At 34.6% G+C, this 11392-nt stretch overlaps 1 protein-coding gene across 1 annotated transcript in view; it reads left to right on the top strand.

Annotated features, from left to right (window-relative positions):
• The window catches only part of LOC132753437 (uncharacterized), a 45650-nt gene extending 34534 nt beyond the window's left edge, over window positions 1-11116 (top strand). Inside the window, exons 26-33 of the mRNA XM_060743912.1 lie at window positions 140-1112; window positions 1415-1547; window positions 4748-4977; window positions 5451-5622; window positions 8038-8234; window positions 8608-9091; window positions 9670-10230; window positions 10669-11116. Coding sequence (XP_060599895.1) covers window positions 140-1112; window positions 1415-1547; window positions 4748-4977; window positions 5451-5622; window positions 8038-8234; window positions 8608-9091; window positions 9670-10230; window positions 10669-10829 — 2911 coding nt within the window. The 3' untranslated portion in view covers window positions 10830-11116. The remainder of the gene's footprint in view (window positions 1-139; window positions 1113-1414; window positions 1548-4747; window positions 4978-5450; window positions 5623-8037; window positions 8235-8607; window positions 9092-9669; window positions 10231-10668) is intronic.
• Window positions 11117-11392: the final 276 nt, after the last annotated feature.

Here is an 11392-nt window from a genome sequence, read left to right on the forward strand (position 1 = left end):
TTTCAACTTGACACCCAGGAAAAGCCACAGGTGCACTCCCTCTATGGAATATTCAGTATTTGCACCTAACCCAAACAAAAGTAAAATTACAGTCTGTTCAAAACTGTCTCCATGGTTTTTGTTCACACTGGATGATTAGAATTCTGGGCCAGTGCCAAGTTTTATTTCAGGCGGAGGGAAATGCTCAACCTGGTCAGGGATATAGACTTGGACCCTTTAAATTCACCACACATGAAATGTATATCAGTGTAGTGACCAGTTTAATAGTTCTACCTGTGAATATACTAATAGATCAACTATTTCGAAGAAGCAAGCCAAAGAAATGCATCAAAGAGCAGGCATTTTCGTCTGAGAGACCTTTTTCAGTCTTGTCAAGGTTCAGTGTGAAATTTACAGATTTATTTCGTGCCCAAAGCAGAACACAAGTTACACCTATTGAAGATGAAAAAGAAGAGTCAGTTGAACAAGGGACAAGTAATCCTATAAATACACCTCCGTTAGCAAGATACCAACCAACTATTACAGACACACCCATCCCTAATGTATTTGTAAAATCAAGTGAAATTCCCCCATCACCAACTTATTTTGAAGCCAGACATCACTATACCCCGGCACCTCCTTTTATCCCAGATAAATTCCAAAATCAGGCCAGAGCATTTGGGAAAAGAATACCTCAATTAACATTGCCAATAGATGAAGAAAATCTGAAACTATCTTCAGTTGAATCTGCTGACCCATCACCCACCAACTCCGGTCACCTGTCGGCATATGCGTCAAGTTCCATTGAAAATTCCCCGAGTGTCTCACCAAGATATGTGCAAGTCAAAAGTCCAACGGAATCAGTTTTTACTTTTGACTCTTCAGTTGAGGAGATAGAAAATATAACAATGAAGAGTTCAGATGAGAAGAAGAGAAGCAGAGCTTACAGTAAACTTGTACTGCCACACTGGTGTGTATATATAGCCTGGTTGTTTGTATTTCTGTCAACATCAATCTCAGGTACAATCACGTTCTTGTATAGTATGGAATGGGGTAAAGAGAAGTCAATTGCTTGGCTGACATCAATGTTGCTCTCCGTCGTAGAGTCTGTGTCAATCATTCAACCAACTAAGGTAATTTGTACTGCACCTTATATTATTTATGATCAGTTCCTTTGGACAGACTTTGTTTATCTCTTCAGGAAATGAAAAAGTATGAAGAAAGATATTTTTGATATAAATTTTTTAACTCAAAAGTGAATTTAAAGAAACTAAAATATTTTTAGTTATTTATATATTTGATGACAGCAATAAGCACCAGGCTATTGAAAAATGCACACAATATGTAATTTGCTTTTTTAAGATTTAATTACTATGCAAATATTATTGAAAATGTGATAATTGAATATATTAAATATGTTTTTGCATCATTTTAGATAATAGTTCTAGCAATATTTGCTGCTGCAATATTGAGGAAAACAGAAGATGAAATAGAGAAAGAAGAAAGTATAGACGACAATCTACCAGCCCAGCCAGAAGAGATAGAGTCTCAACTTACACCTTCAAAAGGTCAGTACCATCTTCTTACACTATATAACAAATTATTTATTATAATAAATGAGCTTTTTATACTGCAGTAAGACACATGATCAAGTACATGTTAAGCTGGGGCATGCAACTGTTTTATATGTAAAATTTTATTGAGTTTTGAGTTCCACATAAAACTTAACATGTTACCCCTTACCATTCTTCATATCCTAAATGGAATTGTCCATCTTTCAATCTGGACAAAACCATTCATAATTTTAGCAAAAAAATTCAAATCATCTACTAACTGAATAAGGAACAGTGCAGACCATGATCAGATGGCACAGATCCAATTGAATTGGATTGATAGATTGAATTGAGGTCAATGGGCCATGAATTCAAAACACTTTTTTATGCCCCCGGGCATATAGTAATTGAACCGTCCGTCCGTCTGTCCGTCCGCACTACCGAATAGGGATAGGGGGCCATCTAACTGTAAACAGAACAAAAGAGAACAATAGAGTTCATTCCGTAACAATAGAGTAAGGGGCCATTGGCCCTCTATTAAACAATAGAAAATAACAAAAGAAATGGCCCCTTATTCCATTTCGGCCGGACGTCCGTCCGTCTGTCCGTACGAGGTTAACCTAGAACGGCAAGTTGGATTTTTCTTAAGTTCTACCTGTACCAATGGCTTCTAAGTTTACACACTTACTAATCAATACAAAGTACATGATCTGGGCAAGTTACATAACTCTGGCTTTCATATTTACCAAGTTATTGCCCTTTTCAGCACTTAGAAAATGAATAATGGTTAACCTAAAACGGCAAGTTGGAAATATCTTAAGTTCTATCTATACTAATGGCTTTATAATTTCCACACTTACTTATCAATTACAAAGTACATGATATTGCCAAGTTATATGACCAGATGACTGTGTCATCCATATTTCCCAGTTATTTCCCTTTTTTCACTTTGAAAATGGGCCTTGTCTGGTTAACCTATTTCGGCAAGTTGGATTTATCTTAAATTTCTCCTAATTGCTTAATTTCTTTAATGATATCTTTCATATTTAGTAGGTGGATACCTTTGATGGTCCTCTAATTTTTTGTGGAGTAAGTGGTCTCTAGGGTCAAGGTCAAGGTCACTGGTTAAAAAAATAAATATAAACATTTTTGCTCATACAGCCTTTATTTTTTAGTTGATGTCTTAGTTTAATACAAACATGCTAAAGGAGGTCCTCCTTCTTTGGGTTAGTAAGGGGTCATTTTGGGTCAAGGTCAATGTTACCAATGTCAGGTCACCTATGTTGAAAATTAGATTTTTGGCCGGGTTGCACTGGTGCAAACCCGGGTTATTAGTATGGTGAATGTTGGGTGGCGGGCGGCCGGGCGGTGGGCGGGGAAAAACTTTTGTAACAGTTTTTCTCAGCAACTACTTATCACAGCCTTTTGATATTTGGTATACAGGCAATCAAACACATGGTCCCATACTGTGGGATTCGATTTCAGGTCTGTCGCTCATCTACTTTCCTGTTTGGCCGACTTAGTAAAATTTTCTACATTAATGGTCAATAGTAGGAAATTTTTCTAAACAGTTTTCTCAGCAACTACTAATCATAGCCTTTTGATATTTGGTGTACAGCATCAACACATGGTCCCATACTGTGGGATTCGATTCAGGTCTCTCACTCATCTACTTCCTGTTTGCTGACTTAGTTAAATTTTCTACATTAATGGTCAATAGTAGGAAATTTTCATAACAGTTTTCTTGGCAACTGCTTATCACAGCCTTTTGATATTTTGTATACAGCATTAACACATGGTCCCATATGGTGTGATTCGATTTCAGGTCTGTTGCTCATCCACTTCCTGTTTGCCAACTTAGGTTAAATTTTTGACATTAATGGTTAATGGTTGGAAATTTTCGTAAACAGTTTTTAACGCAGCACTTTCTTATCACAGGCCTTTTGATATTTTGTGTACAGCATTATCAGGTGGTCCCATACTGTGCTATTTTGATTCAGGTCTGTCGCTCATCCACTTCCTGTTTGCCGATTTAGTTAAATTTTGACATAATTAAATTTAATGATCAATAGATAGTAGGAAATTTTCGTAACAGTTTTTTCTCAACAAACTTCTTACCACAGCCTCCTTGATATGGGGTTCACAGCATTGACATGACTGTGGTCCCATATTGTGGGGATTCTATTTCAGGTCTGATGCTCATTCTTTTCAGGTTTACCCAACTAAGTTAAATTTTCAACATTCAAATGGTCAGACAGTGGTAGAAAATTTAAGTAACATCACAGCCTCATGATATTTTGTACACATATGCAACCCGGCCTTTTTTGTCTTTCACCCATTTTTACATTTTTACAGGTGTAGTGACCTTATTCTATAGACAGATGCTATTTATAATTGATAGAAACATAAACTTTGATGGAGTTAGTGGTCAGTTGGGTCAAGGACACCAGTGCTAAAAATAGATTTTTACACATTTGCTCATACAGCCTTTATTTAAGTTTACGGATATATTTTTATATTTGGTTAGGAAGATAACTTGTATGGTATTCATCCTTTTTGATTGGGTAGGGATCAGTGGGTCAAGGTCACTTGTGCTAAAAATAGATTTTACACTTTTACCCATACAGCTTTTATTTATTGACTGATGTATTTCATATTTTGGTAGGAAGAATAACTTGCATGGTATTTCTTCCTTTGGATTGAGTAAGGGGGTCAGTTGGGTCAAGGTCACAAGTGCTAAAAAATAGAATTTTACACTTTTGCCCATACAGCCTTTATTTATTGACAGATGTTATTCATATTTGGTAGGAAGATAACTTACATGGTATTCTTCTTTTGGATTGAGTTAGGGGTCATTTGGTCAAGGTCACCAGTGCTCAAAATAGATTTTTACACTTTTGCCCATATAGCCTTTATTTAATGACAGATGTATTTCATATTTGGTAGGAAGATAACTTGCATGAAGTTGAATATTTTTCAACTTCACAAGTCAGAGCAATGACTTCAGGCAACTTATGTTTTTCACAATTACAAAATGCCATGACTTTGTCAAGCTATATAACTTGTGTTTCCAATTTTTTGGCAATTTTTCTGTCCATAACTGAGTTAATGGGTAAACATTTTTTGAAATATTGCTACTGACAAGAATGTGAGCAGGGGGCATTTGTGTTTAACAAACACGTTCTTGTTTTTACATTGAATATTTTATTTTTCAGGGAAAAGATTAAGGACTCATGTAGCTCCTCCAGATCTTCAGAAGCTTGCATCATTAAGAAAGCAGCGTTTGAAAGAGATCAAGATGTTCCGTGTCATCCAGGAGATTATTTTTTATGTGTTGTATCTGCTGATTTTAGTTCTTGTTGCCAGTCACAATAGAGATCCAGAATCTTACCGGATGAAGCAAACACTGCTGAATGTTATTTCTCCAAAACAAAATTTGTCAAAGGTTTGTGTAAAAACATTTATTGAACTTTGCTCATCAAGTACACAAGAATAAGGGGTCCTGATGTCATGCTATACATGTAGATCTTTTGATAACATGTAACAATATTGATAAATCAGTGAACAAACTGTAAATGCATTACAATTATTAGGAAAACAGTACTGTTTCGGATCTGATATCTTTTGTGGATATTTGTATTTAAGCCTTTTGGTTAAATACTGTACACAAGCAGTACTTTAAGCTTAAATTTGAATAGCCCATTATGAATTTAATAAAAAATTGAGAATACTGTTTAGAAAATTATTTAAAACTAACATAACTTTTTGCAAGTACAGGTGTGCATTTAAAAAAAAAATGTTATAATTTTGCGTCTTAAGATTTTCTTCCTTGATTCAGAAGTCAATAGAAAAGCTTAAAAGAAAGTAATTACCAGAAAGAGGATGGAACAATGTATAAATACATGTAAATTCTTACAGATCTTCAATATCAAAGACTTCTGGCGCTGGATGGATGTTTTAGTTATACCAAACTTATATTTGACTCATGACTGGAATAATGAAACTGTAGACGGTGAATCACGACTGATATCTACACAGGCGTCATACAGGGTAGGACCTGTCAGGCTTAGGCAGCATAGAGTAAATCAAGGTAAAAATTTGATCATGTTTTAGTTATGTTGAAATCATGGTATGTGATTAAGTTTTAAAATGATATTAAAACAAGAGGTCAATAGAGGCCCTGCATTGCCTACAAGAATCAATATATTTTTCATATTATAATAACTTTCATTATCATTGAATCATAATTATGCTGTGTTAATCATATAAAAGGTTTGTACAGTGAAAGTTGAGAAAACCAGACGGCTTTCGGACCGAGGGTTTCGTCCGGTTTTCTCAGCGGTCCGTTATTGTCAATGTCCCCTTCAGGATCATATAAACCGAGCAATGACTTATAAGGATGCTGAACGTATATTTGCATTTTTGTGATTATGAGTAAGTGTATTGCTAAATAAAGAAATGATAAAAATACTATACATTATGTTTTAATTGTTTTTGTGCCATTGTTGCATATAAATACAATAAAATTTTGGATTTAAACGAACAGCAATTTATTTTATAACGATAAAGTCCGATAACACCTGCATATGTTTACATTTGGGTAATGGATAATGATTTAACGAACATACATGTAGTTTACTTTGTTTGTTTATAATAATGCCCCAATTGTAAATATTGCCTATACCATATTTGTCAGATAAAGATTTTTAAAGTAGATCTTGGCAAAGTTTCACTGTCTTTAATTAATCTAAATTTGTCACTTATAGACAGCTCTCGTCAACTGATTTTAACTTATTCAATTCCTCGTGCATTTTGGCATTTATATAAAAACGGTTAACATCTTTACCTTAAAATAAATCTAACTGTGAAATGAGACATAATTCAAACAATCAGACAATCATTGTTTTTCCGTTACCGGGCTTAGTTAGCTGTATAGACACAACAAATTGATAAGTACACAAGGTTATTCACACCTTCGTCGTCCGTATTGTCAGGGTAATTGTCTATATAATTGACTTTGTAGTCCCCTATTCAACAGTTCCGATATTCGGTTTTTTACAGATTTGGTATTGTCTAATGTTTAATACAATAGTTTAAAGAAGGGAAAATTTGGGACTGAATTATTCGTCCGGTATTTAGAGAGTTCCGATTTTCTCAGCGTCCGGTTTTCTCAAATTTCACTGTATCTATAATGTCCTGTGTTTCCCAGATCACAGATCCTTGTAATAACCTGGAAGTACACAAGGTTATTCACACCTTCGTCGTCCGGTATTGTCAGGGTAATTGTCTATATAATTGACTTTGTAGTCCCCTATCAACAGTCCGATATTCGGTTTTTACAGATTCCGGTATTGTCAATGTTTAATACAATAGTTTAAAGAAGGGAAAATTTGGGACTGAATTATTCGTCCGGTATTTACAGAGTTCCGATTTTCTCAGCGTCCGGTTTTCTCAAATTTCACTGTATCTATAATGTCCTGTGTTTCCCAGATCACAGATCCTTGTAATAACCTGGATTAAAGAATTCCATATAATTATACTATCTTAACTGGAAATAAAGAGTGGTTATCACATCAGAAACTAGAACTGTGTCCAAAGGACAAGGATGCCCCCACTGACAACTTATGGTATATAGTGAAAAAATCAACAAAGGGCCATAATTCTGTTAAATTTGGTCGCAGCAAAAATTCCTTCCTTAACTACCATCTACACATTAAGGTTGTTCATCCCTCGAAGATTAAGCAAAATCTGCCATCCGGTTTAAGAGGAGTTGCGTTCACAAAATTTCTATATGGTATATAGTGAAAAAATCAACAAAGGGCCATAATTCTGTTACATTTGGTTGCAGCAAAAATTCCTTCCTTTACTACCATCTACACATTCAGGTTGTTCATCCCTGGAAGTTTAAGCAAAATCTGCCATCTGGTTTAAGAGGAGTTGCGTTCACAAAATTTCTATATGGTATATAGTGAAAAATCAACAAAGGGCCATAATTCTGTTAAATTTGGTCGCAGCAAAAATTCCTTCCTTTACTACCATCTACACATTAAGGTTGTTCATCCCTGGAAGTTTAAGCAAAATCTGCCGTCCGGTTTAAGAGGAGTTGCGTTCACAAGATTTCGGGACGTACGGACAGACGGACGTACGGACGTACAAGTGCAACGCTATATGCTCCCACTTTGTGGGGGCATAAAAATATGTAAGGACAGCTAGCCACACCAGGGTACAACCTTTTCAGGGACAAGCTGTTGTTTCCATGAGCAAGAAACTTTTATCACATTGCTAAGTACTGGTTGGTTCCAGTGAGGAACGTATTCAAGAGAATGTCTCAAAGCTTATAACTTCCTACACAATCAAGCTAAAATGAAATTCTGTGTAAACTCACAAACTGACATTGAATCTAAATGTCTTACAAGAAAAAACATTATTCAGTTATCATTTGGAGTCACACTTCTCTAGATTTATCCGTTTTAAATTGTTCAAGAGGTCTATTCTTATACTACAGACATGTGTGATAGACCTAACAGATTGATGCCATATATAGGAAAATGTAGTTATGATTGGGCCCAGGGACATGACAGTACAACATCTTTCCTTGAAGGCTGGATACCTGTACCAGGAAATCATTCTGATTATAGACATAATGATCCATGGGCTTACAAAACAACTATAGATGTCAGTGGTGTCCCTTATGCAGGAGAGGTAATTTTAAGAGCTGGTTGGTGCTGTAGGAATTGGATAAGAATTAATCCTAAATTTATAGCAATCAAGTTTTAATTAAGTGTGTCAGTATATGTTATTATGAAGAATAGTTATGTTCATGAAATGAATTGTCGGATTTTCTCATTTCGTAAAAACCCAGCTTAATAACTATAGGAATAGTCAAATTAGCTGAAGAGTCTTTCATGATACAAGTACCATCCATTTAGATTTGAATTGATTACATAAACTGTTACATTGATACATGAATTAATGTAAAGCTCTTTCTGTATCATTAGTCCATTTTAGGACAATTACAGAAATTTTTTGTTGTATTATATGTACAATTAATGGGAATATTTTTGTTGTCTTATAGATTGGAATATACAATGGGGGAGGCTACATTGCTGATTTGATTGGACATAGAGAAAACGTTATATGGACAGCTGATGTATTAAAGAAAAAACACTGGATTGACAAATTTACAAGAATTGTGTTTGTAGAATTTACAACCTACAATCCTAATACAAATCTGTTCACAACGTCACTTATCACGTTTGAAATGCCATCGACAGGTGTTATCTTGACACGTGTACAGATATACACGTTTCGTTTGTTCTCATATTTGGGAGGTTTTGGGATATTTGTGATACTGTGTGAACTGTGTGCATTGGCTTGCGTCATCTATTTTATTGGACTAGAGATGAAACAGATTAAACGTGATGGTCGACAACATTTCAAAAGTTTCTGGAATAGTTTACAGTTTGTGACCTTATTGACCTCTGTAACATGTGTAATTATGTATCTACTGCGCCATGCCATGACCTCTGTGGCCGTGGATAAGATCAAGAAATTGAAAGGTTTGCCACCATTTATTCATTTTTTAAATAGTCATATGTTGATATTTAAAATAAATCCTTTTGATATTTTGTTCTATGCATTTTGAAAAAGTTTAACTATTAAATTAATTATTAGTCATCTAAACATGATTTTTATTTACTGTATTTTATATTGCACAACATAGTTGTAAAGAGGAACACTTGAATCAGCTTGTATGTCTGGCTGTCAGACATTGTTTCTACAAGGCATAATTGAATAAGTATTCAGGTGGTATCCACTTGAACCGTCGCAGAAAAGTAGATCTCATTGAGGAGAAATGCTGTGTTCAAGAACATTAACTTTTATTTGCGTTATTTTAGAGTTATTGCTGTTTGTAATATTCTATACTTAATTTTTGTTGGAGCATATATATGCCAATAGGATGTATCAACATGATACTTCATTGACAAACCAGTATGCGGGGTATCCAAGCAAAGGCAGTGATTTTTTAGTTTCACATACACTCCTCATTATGATATTTGAAAGTAAGTATGAATGTACAAGATATAATTGTAATCTGTTCACTAAACTATTTATAATTCTTTCATTTTTATGACAGACAAGTTCTACAATTTTCAAAGAATCGCTGTTTGGGATGACATCTTCCAGATTCTTCTGGCTTTTGCAATCTTTGCATCCATATTGAAACTGATTCATATTCTGCGATTCAACAGACGCATGTCAATGTTGGCGGGAACTTTGAAACTCTCTGCAAGGGACTTACTGGCATTTTCATTGGTCTTTGGAATTGCGTTGGTGTCATTTGTCGGAACAGGTTACCTGATGTTTGGCGCAAATGTACGGGGTTTTAAAACAGTACTGACAGGGTTCGAGACTCTCCTCTCATTTTCACTAGGCTCATTCCAATTCACAGGAATAGTTGAAGAGTATCGTGTCATAGGACCACTTTACTTCTTCCTCTTCTTCACTTTTGTAGTGTTCGTCTTGATGAACATGTTTATAACAATCTTAAATGAAGCCTTCACTGTTGTTCATAAAAATGTGTCACGGGAGAAAAATGAATATGAAATCGTAGAGTTTATCTGCCGACGTTTGAAACAATGGATTGGATTTGACCTTGACAAGATCATTGACACAGTTAAATCAAAATATTTGAAAGGTAGGTTGTATGCTTATACCATTGAAGTATATTATCTAGGTACCTTATATTATGATGATAACTAACAAAAAATGTATTGCATCAAAATATTCCTTTAAATCAATAAATCTCAAATATATCTAAAACATACTTTGTAAGAGTATTTGAACGTTTTTGAAGAAATATAAAATAAATAATGCCCAGGTTATATTCATTCACTTAAAATTTTGTTATGACGGGCATGATACACTTATGCATGATGTATTTCTACACAAATGGGAACCAACTCATTAGGTCACTCTTACATGTATTTCTTTTAACTAATAGACATGTTGCAGTGTTAAAGGGAAGGGAATGTCACAGAGACATGATAATATGCAGTGTGGTGTCTGAAAGTACTGTTCAATGAAATCAGCCTGTAACCGCTAGCAATTATTGTTTTATTTTTTATTTTTAAAGGAGGTATGAAAGTCAGTACAGTGGAGATGAGCTACACATTGGATGACATAGATTGCCGTCTAGATATGTTAATGGCCTCTGTTGATGCAATGTGTAAAGGATATGTTCCCATGGAAGTCGACCTTGATAACTATGATTGGTTACCTAGCATCCGAGAATGAAAATAAAGTAGAAGAAACTGGATACTGCGGGTTGAAATTACAAAAATCTAGAAAAGGGGTGATCCTCATCCCTTGGAAGCACCAAAAAACAACAATCTATATGAAAATTGCAAATAAACATTTAATATTTTTAGAGCTGATTTTATTCCAGTATTACATTAAAAAATGTAAAATCAAATTCTGTAGAAAAAAATGATAAAAGCAAATACATGTAACAAAAATGTAGATCTTATATTTTATGTAAGATATTTTTCTTCTACTTTTTGCAATAATAAAAACATCTTTAAATATGGTATGATACTTTTTTGTTTATAAATATTTAAAGTAGGATAAGCATGGAGTTTTTGCTTCAATTAATTTTATAGAAGGCTGTAACAATTTCATGACTACCAAGGTAGTCAGTTTTATATAACTGTAGATCAGCAACTTGTGTAAAGCTTTACTGGTGGAGATGCACTGCCTGTTCTTCTTTCCTGGGACAAAAAAGACCCCTTGGCAAAATCAGCAATAGCTCTGCTAGGTGAGACAATATATGCCAGATAGACATTTGAAACACAACCGCT

This window comes from Ruditapes philippinarum, unplaced genomic scaffold, assembly GCF_026571515.1.
Source record: "Ruditapes philippinarum isolate M1 unplaced genomic scaffold, ASM2657151v2 ctg3_1_1_1_1, whole genome shotgun sequence".
Classification (NCBI taxonomy): Eukaryota; Metazoa; Mollusca; class Bivalvia; order Venerida; family Veneridae; genus Ruditapes; species Ruditapes philippinarum.